Below are 15,628 nucleotides of genomic sequence, written 5' to 3'. Positions count from 1 at the left end.
ACCTCAACCACAATGAGTGTTGTTTCTAGCTCAAGCACAACTACATCATCCAATACCAACTCTAAGCAACATGTACTGGCCAATTTAAAAGCAACAATGGAAAGAAGCTAGACCAAGCACTTCATCTACAGGATCATATACAAATAAAATGGAAAGGTCTACGTAGGCCACATGATGATCATTGAAAAAAGGCTCCACCAATACAAAAGAAAACCCATTAAAAAAAATGAAAAATGGCATCCAAACCTACCAACCATTCAATGAAAAATTTGAGGTTAACATTGAGGTGACAATTGATAACATAGAGAAGGCTAAAAACTTGGAGTAGAACACGACTTTGAAAAAGAATGTAAGTATTGCAGTCTACAACAACCTATACAAACACCCAACAAAATGTTAAAAATATCACTTTTTGAAGAGAAGAAACTTGATTTAGCATAGCAATATATTGTACATTATCTATTCCATGCTTCTCAATATTGAATAAATAAGTACAATTATCCTACTTTCTACATCATCCATGCCTTACAAAAAAAATATTTTTTAAGTACATTCATCATTCCTTGAACTCTAATCAAATATTCAATAACATTCACCTAAATTGTAATTTTTTCAATATCCATGAATAGAATATCTTACCTTAATTTGATATTGTTTTTATTGAAGATTCACAATTCCAAAACTAACCACATAGCTACACATGTCAACCTAGTTTTTCCTACTTTTCATCTTTTTTGCTTTTTAACAATGCCTATGCTTTTTATGGGTGTAGCTAATGGCAGTTTTAAAAAAAATATTTTTTCTCATTTCTTCTTAGAAATTCTTTTACCAATAGTTTTCTAAAATCTATACTTCTCTTACTATATTTAATAACTACTAGTTAGAACAACTAATGATTTAACTAATTGAATGCACTCTAATTTAAAAAAATTATTCAACTAATTGAATTAACATAATCTAATCAAATTAACTAATTTTATTAAATTAATTCATTCAACTAATCAATTGTTCATTAGTTGTAATTAATATAATACTATTAGCTATAATTATATTAATTATATTAATATTAATCGAATAATCAAATTAATACTAACTGACTAATCAAGTACTAATTGAATTAACTAATTACTAATAAATTTAACTAACTAATAAACTACTACAAATATTGAATTTACTAATTAATACTAAATTTAGCTAGCTACTAAACTACTACAAATCGCCTAGCCATTATTGAATTAATTGTATTAATTCTAATTGATTAATTAAACTAACCACTTAAAACTAACACCTAACTAATCCCCATGAGTTACCCTTAGAGCCACAAATTCATACTAATTAATAGTATTATTTCTACATACCTAAATTAATGATGCATACCTAAACTAAGTAATACATATCCCACAAGGCATAATAAGATACTAATTAATAATGCTAACTAATAAGGAGGGTAAGTATTAAACTAACTAACAAATTCATTAAAGTTACTAGCTAACTAGTAATTAACTAACTGATAAGGGAGGTGGGTATTAAACTAATTCATCAAGGTTAATGAATTAGTTAGGGAATTAAACTATTCATTAAGCTAGTTAATTAATAACTTAGTTAGTTTAATAAACAATTAGACTAACTACTAAGTAGTAATAAGGAACTAAACTAACTACTTAAGTATTAAACTAAGTTTTTCAATAATAAGGAATTATAAAAACTTAGAATTAAACTAACTAACTAGTAGTATTTAGAGATCTTAGCCTCCAATCCTCCATATTGCAATCACTTGATCTTCTCATGGCCATGAGAATTGAACCTATAGTCTCTCTCTCTCTCTCTCTCTCTCTCTCTCTCTCTCTCTCTCTCTCTCTCTCTCTCTCTCTCTCTCTCTTTTGCGACAATACAATAATCTAGTCTCCCTCATTGGCTTCTACATAGTAGTAGAGGCTCCTTGTCTATGACTTCATGGAGAACTCCCTAGATAGGAGGGTCTTCGATACTTATGCATCTACCAATAGTGTGGCAAGACAACACTTGAGCTAACTCACTAACATAACGTATTAAACTAAGTAAATTAGCTAAAATAATTGGAACTAACAAACTAATTTAATTGGTGCAATGAACAACTAATGGACTAAAATTGATTAAATAATTAAATCAAGAAACTAAAATTATTTGATGTAAGGAACTAGATTAACTAAATTAATAATTAACCAACTAAATTAATTGATAAACTAATTAACTAAAATAAATTATTTGCAATCGATGGATGAACTAAATTGATTGACAAACTAATTAAACTAAATTAATTGCAATTGATAGATGAACAAAATAAATTAATTAAAATAACTGACAAATTAATTAGCAAAACTACAAACTAATTAACTAAACTACATTGATGAACTAAGTAGCTATACTACATTGACAAACTAATTAACAAAACGATGACTATATAAATTATTAACTTAACTATAAATAAACTAAATTAATTGCAATATTGTAATCAACACAATATGGCAAACTAATTGAAGAAATATGCCCAGTAAATAACTAAAGATGATGCAATATTGCAATTGACGATTAAGATGATGCTAAAGGCGATGCAATATTGCAATTGACACAATCCAAAGATGATGCAATATTGTAATTGACATAATAATACAATTGCAACCTAATTGCAACTACTACACAAGAACTCAACTTGACTCAATTGGCATTGGACTACAACCAACATATGATGATTTGCTCAACTTGTAATGTACATTGAGCACCAAGTGACCAATGACTAATGTAGTACTTTGTAAGCTACTTTTTGTAAGCTACTTTGTAAGCAATTCAATGCCACTTTGGTTGGTGATACTGGCTTGCACAATATTGCGGCGGAAATTAAATTCTACTTGTTGGAGTCCAAGTCCTACAATCCAAGTCTATTGGCATCTTCTATTTGGATGTTTATCTTCCCAATCGGCTCCGCCCTCATTGCATACTCGAGCAAGTAGTAAGAGATGAAGAGTTCGTTACTCTTTGGATATTCATGTGCACTCCCCATAGGAGCAGTAACTTTGGGTGATAAGGCAAAACATTTCAATGCTTATCTCCAATACAGTAGTAGATGTATCTTTAAGTTTTAGGGTCTATTGTTGGTTTCGGATCGTCGCGTGAGACATGCGAAAATCCGTACTTGCATTTATTGTAGCTGTTACTTTTGCTTATGTAGCAAGCATGATGGCACCTATGAATTTTCTTTGCCATGACAAGGGCTCTTAATTTTCTTGCCAAATTGCACCAATTATCGTTGGATGGAATGAACATGCATATCTCGTTAGTCGTATTTGCAACATCTATCTCATGTAACCATAGGATTACGTGTGCATATAAGGAGCCCCTATGCTGGATCTCATACCTAATGACAATGTACTGGATGTGCCCTACGCATGAAGGTTTGCTAAGGATGTAGTGGTGGTTGAAGAAAAGATGGAACCTGGTGTGGAAGAGGATGGCACATTCGACGGGACAATCTTTCCATGAGAATTCAGGATTGAACTCCTTTGCGATGCATTCCAACTTGTTGATCTCGGCCCACCTTGTATTGGTGATCTCGTCTACAGTGAATGTGAGGAAGAAATGAGGCATCCCCCATGTGTTGACCATTGTGATAAGGTCATTCAAGTAATAATGGTGCCAAGATGGGGATTTCGGTATTGAGGTGGGAACATTGTATTGGAGGTTGTGCTTGATGACCTCTTCATTGGAATTGTGCTTGTTTGCGCACTTGTAGTTGTTGATGTCCCTTTGTGAGCAAGTCCTTCTTATGTTGTTCGTGATCAAGACAACCTGTTTTAGCTGGTATAGAATCAAATTGTAAGGCTTGTGTAAAGTGTACACAGAGAACAGGGTTGAATCTTGCATCTTGATATATTCGGTAAGGTAGATGTTGCCATCATATAGGCGCCATGGCCAAGTGGGAATAAAAATGGAAACACTACATTTTCCAAGGTGTTATCTAGGTAGGGTGAGGTTCTTATAGGCAAGTCGTCCACCCTGATGAACGTCGTTGTTCTTTCAATGAGACGGTTATTATTCCATAATATGATGAATGCAAACTTGTGCTGATCGGCTCTTTGAAATGCCTATCATCAGCTTGGATCGACTACATTTTTTAGCAAATTGTAATATCTTTCATTATCGTGATCTCCTTGGAGCATTGGGTCAAATGGAGAGCTTTCATAATGGAGCTCTATAATCCTTTCGATGGATTGCATGCTACTGAGGATGCAAAGCCTTGTCCTTGGATGTGGATGTTTTGCTATAGCCATGTACTTCTAGATCGATGGATTATGTAGTGTATTGAAAATAAACACATCTCTGCGATATCAGATGTAGTCAAGTCAATTCTAGTAGATAGCTGTGAAAGTGATCCATCATTCTAAGAGACTAGAGTTTCGTTCGCAATCGGTCTTATCATTTTGCAGACCAAGATGGATGTATCAATGATGCTCAATAGTTGAAGTTGTAACAGCTTTGCATTGAGAATTTGTTTTGTGTAGTCTGGTAAGAGTGACACCACATATTTGTTTCTCTCTTTCTTTGCAAGATATGGTTAGCATTTAGTTATCATCATGTTGACTTCATGTTGATGGCATACAAGGATGAGAATAGTGATTGACAAAGCCATTGTAACTTTTATTTCTTCTGTAGATGGATCGTTCTTTTGCAAGTTGACAGCATGATGTTGCATTGTGACTATACCACAGGATGCGCAGATTGTTAGTCTTCCAATGATGCTTTCACATTCTATCACCCAAGTTGATTCAAAATATTTTATGTCATACCAAGTTGTAGCAAACAGATCGTTCTTTTGCGAGTTGATAGCATGATGTTGCATTGTGACTATACCACAAGATGCACACATTGTTAGTCTTCCAATGATGCTTTCACATTTTGTCGCCCAAGATGATTCAATTTTTTCTATGTCGTACCAAGTTGCAGCAAACGGTTTTAGTAATGTTTTTCTAGAAGCCATAGTTTTCCTTTTTTTAGAGGTCTTGAAGGATGCCTTGTGACTTTGTTTATTCGTAGCATCCATTGATGCTGATGAGAACAATATGTTTTTATCATAAAATTATAGTACACTTGTTCATGAAAAAACATGCTACACTTTGTAATTTTACTTTTTTTAAAGGACAGTTTATTTTTTTGACGTGCAATGATGATGATGTTTTTCTTAATAGTAATTCTAATAAAATAAATAGATAAAATCAATAAATAATAAAATTATTTTTAAAACTTAAAAAAAAAAACTAAATAGAATGAGAAAACACGCTATATATCATGCCAAAGAGTTGGCACAAATCTCTTCGTAATTAAATAATTATGGGAGAAGGTGCCATTCTCCCATAATTATTGGAGAAGATGCCATTCTCCCATCCATTCAAAATATCCGAGTTGTTGCAGTTTTACGTTTTTGTTTTTTTTTAGTACATTCAAAAGTTTGTTACACTTTCGTTTTCGCCATACATTCAAAAGATCGTCAATGATAGCACTACTTCAAAAACTTTAAAAAACTAAATGAAATGAGAAAACATGCTAAAGAGTTGGCACAAATCTCTTCGTAATTAAATAATTATGGGAGAAGGTGCCATTTCCTTATCCATTCAAAATATCTAGTTTATTGAAGCTTTACGTTTTCATTTGTTTTAGTATGTTCGAAGTTCGTTACACTTTCATTTTCATTTCACTACTGTTTAACTATTAACTAACATATGTCTATCTACTAATATTGCAACTATTAATTACATACTAACCATTACAAATACTATTGATATTACAAAAGTGTATCTAATTTACTATTATAGTAGAACTATTAAAATTACTAATAAGTCTAACTAATTAAGTACTACTAATATTACTTATAAGTTTAATTACTAATGTTGGAACTACTAATTAACTATTAACTAGTATAAATACTACTAATACTATATAAGTCTATCTAATTAACTATCACTAATATTACATAAGTCAAACTAGCTATCCCTCAACATCTCACTAGCATCCAAGTGATTCACTAGCTTCGCCTTGCAAATACCACTAATATTACAAAAGTGTAACTAATTAACTAATTGACTATTACTAATACTACATAAGTCGACCAGGATGGCGGTTGTTGCTGCCCCTTACAATTGGCCCGTGGGTCCCTTATCTACATCCAACATCTAATTACGTCTACTACGTCTCTCTCTCTCTCTCTCTCTTTCTCTCTCTCTCTCTCTCTCTCTCTTTCAACTCCTTTCTCATTCTTCGTCCTCCTTCCTCTCATGTTGCGTTGTCCCTCTCTTGCTCCTTCTTACTTGTTCCTCTTGTGCTAACCTCTTTATGATCCTTGCCTAAGATACAATACAAGTACATGAACTGATTTGGCCTACCCGAAAAGTTACAATTGATGTTGCCCATCTCAAGGTTGAGGCCGAAAGGACGTTTGGGAGATGACTTGGCCACTGGCGACGTTCAGCCGGACCTCGGTGACGGTGACCTAGAAGTTCTACAAGTTGCCGAGGAGCACATAGTCGACACATGCAATGATCAACATGATGAGATGTCAAACCACTAGAGGATGTCGTGTTCATTCTTTGCTTCTTGCTAGAGGACCCCAAAGCAAGGTGTCTTCCTAGTGTTGCACACTATATGTGAGCGCCCTAGTGCTAACATGGAGCACGGACTGCAAACCACTTGCACGTTTGGGAAGACGACAAAATTCTCTGTGACTACAAAGTCGTGCATCATGTATGGCTCTCTCATGGGTAGGTCGATGCCCTTGGAGCAAACACCTTTCTTGGAGATGTGAAAGTAGGTGTGAGGTGCGAAGCGAAGAGTGGGTTGTAGTTGAAGGCTAGCATCTCCCTCGTGCGAGGCTTGATCTTGGGGTGGCTGGTCATGGCTCAGAGTGAGGCCAATGGAGTTGATTCTATGTTGCTTTGCACGAGGGTATATCTTTCCACTATTACCAAGTCCCTGTTTACTTGATCTACACACACCTCGTGCAATAAGTCATCCTTCAAGAGAGCCAACAATTAAAGCTTGTGTAGTTTACAAACTTGAAAAGCCTAAAAGCTTTCAAACGTTTAAGCTTTTCTCAATAAGATTTTCTTCAATTTTGGGTGTACACTTATTTTTTCATTCTTTAACCCAAAAAAATAACAAAAAAGATAATTACAAAATGTCACATAGCTACACTTGTAACTAGGTTAATAAGTGTAGCTCAGTAATTGAGTATGAAGTTCTATATACAGCTCTTGCATGTTTGTTATATAGCAGTTTTACTGATGGTGTTTAGACATGCATCATGTTTCGAAGTGAAGTATGTTTGTAGATAAGTTTTTGTGTTGTTTAAATACATGGTGGATGTCGAAAGGAGAATATGTAGTTCAAGTCACTGATCACGATTTTAAACGTTTACATTTCTTTTGGTATGTTAAATGAGGTTTATTCTCTTCAAAAAATAATGCTTTTTACATATTGCTGTGGGTGTCCGTATTGGTTGTTGTACCTTGTCACGCTTGCATTTTTCTTACGGATGGTGGCTTGCTTAAAATTCCTAGCTTTTTGAATGCTATCAATTGTTACTTCTATGTTAACCTCGAAGTTATCCTTGAATGGTTGGAATGTTTCTATGTCTTTCTTCATTTTCTTGACGGGATTTCTTCTGTGTTGTTGGATTCTTTTCTCGATATCCATCGTCTGTCCTACGTACTCCTTCATGTTTTTCTTACATCTTATGATGTAGATGAAATACTTGCTTTTGTATCTAGGATGATGATTTTTTTTCTTCTTAATAGTAATTCTAATCAAATAAATATATAAAATCAATAAATAATAATAATACTTCAAAAAATTAAATGAAATGAGAAAACATGCTATATAGCATGTCAAAGAGTTGGCGCAAATCTCTTCATAATTAAATAATTATGGGAGAAAGTGCCATTTCCCTGTCCATTTAAAATATCCGATTTGTTGAAGTTTGATGTTTTCATTTTTTTAAGTACGTTCGAAAGTTTGTTACGCTTTTGTTTTCACCATATGTTTAAAAGATCATTTTTTTTCATTTTTGTTTCACTACTATTTAACTAATCCTAAAAAGAACGAACGCTGAAGATTTAAATTTAACCTTTTGTCTTGCAAACACGATAATTGAAGAACTGACGTATGTGTCTCCACACACTTGTGTATGACTTTCTCTCTCCTTAAATAAGAGACTAATTTCGTAATGAAAAAAATTGGTCCATACCACTTACTCTCCCCCTTTTATATAGGCTTAAGGCTTCCCAACATTCAAAGCTTTCCTTTAAGCTTTTTGTAATTTACAAACTTGAAAAGCCTAAAAGCTTTCAAATGTTTAAGCTTTTTAAAAAAAACTTATCATCAATTTGGGTATACTCATATTTTTTCCTTCTTTAACCCAAAAAAAAAAAACGATTACAAAACATCACATAGCTGCACTTGTAAAAATATTTTGAAAATATTTTAATGAGAAAAACGACAAAATTTTAAGTCTAAAGGAATAGAGAATGTAAGGTGCCCGTAAAACAAGCTCCTCTCTGGCGGTTGCTTTGCCAAGGAGCGACGCAACCAGTCTACGAGCATCTATTTAAAGTTTCTTCTGCGTTGCGTGCAGAGTCAAATGCTGTTGTGGACTGGTTGCGTACAAATTTAAATAGATGCTTGCTCGTCTCTCGATCAGCGGATTGAAGCGACCGTCTTCTCCCACACAGGGATTGACTCCATCGATGCTTATCCTCATTGATACACCGGTTGCCGCAGCCCAACATGGCTAACTGATCTTCCCCTGGCACGTCTGCCTTCCCTATTCGACTTAAAAAGCACTCTATCAGCTACAAAGCTGGTCTTCCTTCCATCCGAATTCCCTTCCCCTAGTCACAGTGGGATACAATAATACGGTACAATGGAGGTGGAGGTCCGCAGGGTGCCGGGAATCAAGGATTGCTACGCCGCCTTGCCTCTCGCTCTCATCCAGGCTCTGCAGGCAGGCTCCACTGACATCACTCTATCTTATGTCGTCCTCGAGCTCCGGCAGAGGGATAAAGACCCTTGGTACTTGGCCTGGGCTGGTGCAGCCTCTTCCTCGCCCACTGCCATCGAGGTATTCTCTTACAGAATGCCCATTCATTCTAACTATGCTTTTTAAGCAGTCATGATGACTAGATACTGATTTGGTTGAATTGCTCCAGGGTGAGATGCCCCATTCGTAGGATGTTCACCCTTCCAATGTGCACGCCTAATCTAATTCTAGAGACGTAACTTCCAATTAAGAACAAATTTAAGGCCTTTGTAGCAGTTATGACCTTGATATGGTGTGATGCACATAACCAAGGGACAAGACAGTGATTATCGATTCAATTCATGGCCTAGGAAATTCGAGATTTCACATATCACAGCTAATGTAACTTGGCGTTTCCAAAAGTAGTTGCCCATTATGATCGATTCAGCTCCAGTTAACAGTTATGGGTTTATATGTATGTCATACAGAGAGGTCCTAATGATCGATTCAGCTCCAGTAAGTAGTGCTTCTGTAGCAGCTCTTAACTTCACATCCATAAAAGAAGCATTCTTGCTTATGTGTAAAGGCTATAGGTTTTGAGTAGACATAGTTTGCATGTTAGATGAATGTGGAGGAATAGAAGCAAAAAGATGAAATTGCTGTAAGCACAAAGAACTGAACCAAAAAACCAGAACACATGAACTTAGGAATAATGAACCTAGGAAATGGAATCCATATAAAAAAGCACAAGTGTGTATACAAGGTAAGCAGTGGGTGTTCAAGCCACTGCCAAGGCTCCTCAAAAAGACATTGATGTTAAAGTTGATTATACCAATCCCTAAATACAAGGAATAGAAATAGTTGAATCTTGATGTCGGTCATGAACCAACTGCATATCATGACCATGGATTTCTTGCCTTGGCTAGATTGCTGAAGTGTCCCCTCATGTGCGAATAGACTAGGAGCAACAACTGCTCTTTGGCTAGCTTCTTATCATGAACTTGAAAGACAAATTAACTCCAAGATTTGAATCTACCAGGTATCATCAGTACTTGCAAAAAGCCACACTTAGAGTTTACCACATATGTATAGGGATGAGGCTAGCATGCATTGCCATCGCAACTTGCTCACACTCCCTCTTTGGCATTGGAGAGTTGTGAGGGATGCTGGCACCACTAGGCAAAGAACAGATCAAGGGCTAGAAGAATGGATTTAAGGTTGCTGCACAGGTGGAATTAGACCCGAAATTCAAGGACGACGAAAAAAGATAGGAGTCCTTACTAATTTTTTTGTAACGGGGGCGTAACAATAGTTTGTGATGAGCCTGCTTGACGTGTTTGACTTGTTGTGTGGCCAATTGCTGGGATCTATTTGACATGTCCAACCTGCTACATGGCTGACTAGAAATGCAATTATTAAAGTGTTGTATGGATAAAGATATCATATTGATTGACAATACAAATATTTGCAAGATAAGAGTAGAAAGAGGAAAAATCGGCTCTGTTTCATTGTTGATTAGCAATATATCAATATGGCTTGCTCTTTGTTCTTGAAATGAAAGAGGAGCTTGAGAAGGTGTAAATAAATACTCTGACATAGAAACACAAATAACAATCGTAAGACAAAGCACAAACTGATAAAAGAACACAGTTAGGGTTAGGGTAACTCAGAGAGACAATGAACATAGAAAATAAGTGAAGTGATATAACTGCTGAATATACAATGCTCATGCATCAAACATATAGCTAGAGGAGAGAGAAAGCTGCTGAACGCAGGCTGCAGATGACGTGGCAGGCAGTATGGCAATAGGTTTGTGTAGGAACAACAGTCGCTTGGCTGGGATCAGCTCCAAATTGCGAGAAGAGGGCTGGAAATCAGGCACCAACCGATATAGACAGCTATGGATAGCTTCGGCTGAGATGTCCTCCGTGAACGGGGCATCAAGCTGAAACACCTGAAATCTGCAAAAACGAGATTGTTAGCTGAATGGAGGGTAGCATATATATTTATAGAAAGTTTGGGCCCTCCCAAGTGGATTTGTATTTATGGGACACAGAAACTCTCTAGAATCGCGTTTCTTTTAAATAAACTAGGTTTCTTCATTAGTTAAGCAAGTTTTGGGGCTGTTTAAGTAAAGCTAATGCATTTTTAGTTGAACATCCCCTCTGAGGCCCAACGACGGTGCCACGAGAAAGATCTTTTACCCTCAGGCGTCCCACTCCAAAGCAGCCAGAGCATCGGACAAAGGGTGCACGTCGGCTGCCCAGTGGCCTATTAAGACTACAGAGGTGATGGCTACCTTACCAAGGAAGCCCAAGTGATCACCCCAGAGAGGACAGGGCATCGGACAAAAGGTGCATGTCGGCTGCCCAGTGGCCTACCAAGCCTTACAAAGGTGAATGGAATCAGCTATGGACTGTGTTTGTTTGTTTGTTTGTTTTTTTTTTTTGTTTTTTTTTTTTTTTGAATTTGATAGATGTAGATTTTAGTGGGGGTTCAAAACAGGTTTCGTCCTATTGAGTATCCATGCCCCAAACGAGAGAATGATAAGGATGGTCATCCAAGACCTTCACAAAACAAGCATACTATCCCTACCATTACTAGGTGTCGGCGAAGAAGGAAAATGACTGTGGGTATAGTGAATAGGTAAAGCAAGTAGGCAAGCAAGCTAAGGAAAAACTGCCTTGAAGACTGCCATGGGTAATGCCACGAATATGGTGGATCCAGAGTTAACCACTCCAAAAGACCGAAAAGGGATAAATGCGCACAGATGTATGTTTACATGAATAGAATGCCAATGCATGGGGTAATGCAAAGGGCGATGCAAGATGTCATGCTTACGCAAGATGCAATGCAACGGTGCTACTTGGATAGTGCTCTCGCAGGGGAATTGTTCACTTGTCCAAGTGCCCTTTTACAATCATATCATCCTGACAGTGCGGATGAAGTTACAAATGTCCATAATACAATAAATGAATGAATGTCTAAAAATTATAAGCATCATCACTGTCACTATCAAGAGTAGAAGCCGCCTCCTCTCAAACTGGAAGGGAAAGTAAGAGGGAAGCACCCTCTCCCCGTCAAGCTGAAGAAGTAGGGGGAGGGTGTACCCAAACCGATCCTGGGTAACAAGTACTGAAGAACTGACCGGTTGATCGCTTTGGTCAAAATATCTGTAAAATTATCGAATGTGGACACAAACTCTAGGCGGATAGTGCTTAGCTCAACCTGCTCTCTGGAAAAATGAAAGTGGACTCCCACATGATGCGTCCGTGGTGTAATGATCGGATTGCTTGCAACAAGGTCAATGGCACTTTGGTTGTCGCAGTAGACAACAGTAGGAGAGTCGGATGGAAAATGAAGTACCGCCAGTAAACTCCTCAGGAAAATGGCCTTGGTGGTGCCATCGAAGAGAGAGGGTACTCAGCCTTGCCCGTGGAAGTCGTCATCGTCTTTTGCTTACGGCTTGACCAAGAAATGGGAGTTGTGCCCAAGGTAAAGGGGTAGCAGCCATGAGAACACCGGGTGTCGGGATCTCCTGCCCAATCAGAATTAGTGTATCCCTACAAACATAAACCAGAACCATATGCTAGGTCATAAGAATAAGTACACCGCAATTAACGCAACACACAAAGACATGCAATCCAATATAATATCCTAGGTGTTGTGAAATACTGACTTAGTATGTTGACTAAGTAAGCTAAATCTGGCCTAGTGTGAAGTAACCAAAGAAGTTTTCCTACAACAGAGCGATAGGTATGTGCATCGAAGGGTTGTCCTAGGGTATCCTTCGACAAGTGGATAGTAGGATCAAGAGGTGTGGCCATAGGCTATGTTTGATCCAAAGTGTGCTATTCCACTAGCTGAAGTGCGTACTTTTGTTGTGACACAAGAATGCATCCCCCAGAACGGCACCGAAGACTCTGAAGTAGGAAATGATAGGCCGAGAGCCAAAAAATGCCTCATACGGGGTCTTCTGAAAAAGAGCCGCAGTTGGGCACTGGTTGGGGATGTACATTGAGGGGGAGTTAGTAGAGGTGAGCTGGCGAGAGATGCCATGCTTCAGTAGAAACTCGGAAAACTCGTGGGAGATAAACTTGCTACCCACCATGATCACTCCTCATGTAATGAACATGATGACCAGTCTGGTTATGAATCAGCAGCACCCAAGCAGAAAAATAGGTAAAAGCATTGGACTTATGCTTGAGGAAGTACACCCACATGTATTGAGAATGATCATCCGCTATCAAAAAGAAGTACAGTGCGCCATTCAAGGCGACAGTGGATGTCGGCCCACAAAGATCAACATAAATCAATCTAAGAAGCTCCTCAACATGATGTGTAGATTGCTAAGGGAATGGGGTATGGTGTTGCTTTACGAGTTGACAAGCTTTACAGACATTGTGAGTTAGTTTTAGGCGGGGAAGGCCCTCAACAAGTTGATGGTGGGATAACTCATAAAGAGAGTCATAACCAAGATGCCCTAAGTGAAAGTGCCAAAGACGCTCATTGTTCGTAGGCTCCCGAGATGTGCCTTATGCGTGGAAGCTATGGAACACGAAGCCCTTGGCTGTCGGCTCGGTTGGAAAGTGAGTCATGTGGTAAAGGCCATTAGGCTATGCCTCATTGCAAGTAATCATTAAACCAGTCTGAGAGTCAAGGATCTCGACTGTGGTCGTTGTAAAGAAAACTGCTCGCCCCAACTGGCAAAGCTGTTGAATAGATAACAAGTTCACCCCAAGCTGGGGGACATGGTATACATTGTCCAACGAAGCTAGATCCGGACCCTTGTCAGTGGCAAAACTGACGCTACCTTGAGTTTGAATCTTGATCGAGGAGTTGTTTCCTATGTAGACTTGCTCGGCTGCAGGGACTTGGGTACGGAAAATATCCTCTATAGGAGTCATATGATGTGTCCACAATCCAAACAGGAGCTGAAGTGCTTGGCTGTGACGAGTGGGCCTCTGCGGTAACCTCGTCAGGAGACAAGTCACAAATGTGAATGAGACTCACATCTGATGTCTCTATGGAGATGATGTGGACCTTTGTAGACTAGTCCGACAATCCCTCTGGAGTTGGGAATGTTGCCGACTGAGATGGCTGAGCGGTGATAGTATGAGTTTGACCTTTAAATTGCCCTTGCCAGCACCCTGCCTCCCCTGTTGGGTGTTGCTCGATTGAGGGGCGGGGGTTTGAGACTTAGATTCGGGTGCTGTGCCTCTGGCCTTTAAGGGACACTCGTCGTCAAAATGACGGCCTTTTGACAATGTTGACAATACCTATTTTTTTAAGGTACATTTTGCCACCCTTGTTTAAGTTATGACTGGGAGTTTCCTTCGGATTCCCCGTGATTTTGTTTTTGATTTTGAGTGGAGGTTTGATTTTGTTTGCCCTTCCCTTGTTGCCCCTTCTGAGAATGAGCAACAAGGGTCCCCTTTGAGGAAGAGTTCATATGAAATTGATTGAACAACTGTGTGTAATGCAACAATTGACACTCAAATTCATAGAAAGTAGGCATGGTAGGCTTGGAAACTATACCTTCCACAAAATTGAAGTATTTCTTGGGGAGTTTGTTCAGAAACAATGTGAATTGATCGTCGCTAGAGGACTTGGGAGTCCCTAGAGTGGAGAATTCGGCAAGAAGTCGCTGAAACTCAGCCAACTTGACTTTCAAGTCATCCTAGTCAGTGATTTTAAAGAGTTGGAGCTCATGGTCAAGATTTATACGACGGGTCCTATCTCAAGCTGCATAGCAGTCAATCAAGTGTGCCCATCGTTCTGACTCTAAGTCAAAATGCTGAAGTTGAGAGTGAAACTTAGGCAATAAGCTCGACAATAGTGGGGGCATTCCTAGACTTCCATGAGCAGACAACCTCGTATGGAACAAGTACGGGATTGGGTTGGGGTTTTAACCCCTGCACAAGATCCCATAGGTTCTGGGAGTCAAGGACATGTCTCATCAAGTTCGACCAAGTGGTAAAGTTTGACCCGTTAAAATGAGTCTTATCATTGAAAGCCTTCTTGGCAGAAGAGAGCCAGAACCATGAGGTGTTGGGAAAGTGGGATAAGATGGAGGTGGAGGGTAAGATGGTGGTGGTGGGTGTGTCTGATAGAAAGAATGAGGGGGAAAAGGTGGGTAGTTGGAAATAGGCTAGGAGTGTCCAACGAGTGCCGATTGATGCGGAGGCACTAGAACATGAATGTTTCCATAAGGTGCCGATGGAGGTGGAGGCATTGGGACATGAAAGCCCTGTCCAAAGCTTGGCTAGGGCACAACAGAATGACCAGGAGGTCCACTTGGTAATGCTATAGAGGCAAGCTATGGTACAAACAATTGATCCACACTCGGGAGAGACTGGGGGGGATACCCAGGCTGCAATGATCCCAAAAGTGTGTGAGAAGTAGATGGAATACCACCCGATGGAGGAAAGGATGAGGTCCTAAAGGCGCTGCTTATGTTTCCATAACCCCCCGGTGTAGTGTAATGTGCAACATGAGGTGTTTGATAGGGGAATGTAATGGTGTAAAAAGAAGTGGAGAAGCAGCGGAAGAATATGGTGGGATGGGTGGGTTTTGAATTTGTGGTGT

At 38.6% G+C, this 15,628-nt stretch overlaps 1 protein-coding gene across 2 annotated transcripts in view; it reads left to right on the top strand.

The window, feature by feature from the left end:
- The first annotated feature begins 8,583 nt into the window (after positions 1 to 8,583).
- PEX1 (peroxisome 1) overlaps positions 8,584 to 15,628 on the top strand; it is a 64,711-nt gene continuing 57,666 nt past the window's right edge. For both annotated transcript variants that reach the window (XM_087688123.1, XM_087688122.1), the window contains exon 1: positions 8,584 to 9,142. In XM_087688123.1, the coding sequence (XP_087544249.1) occupies positions 8,945 to 9,142 (198 nt within the window). In that variant the 5' untranslated portion in view covers positions 8,584 to 8,944. The remainder of the gene's footprint in view (positions 9,143 to 15,628) is intronic.

This window comes from Lygodium microphyllum, chromosome 11, assembly GCF_053477565.2.
Source record: "Lygodium microphyllum isolate KBCC chromosome 11, Lygodium_microphyllum_v1.1.10, whole genome shotgun sequence".
NCBI classification, from domain to species: domain Eukaryota; kingdom Viridiplantae; phylum Streptophyta; class Polypodiopsida; order Schizaeales; family Lygodiaceae; genus Lygodium; species Lygodium microphyllum.
This window is presented reverse-complemented; position numbering and strand designations above follow the sequence as displayed.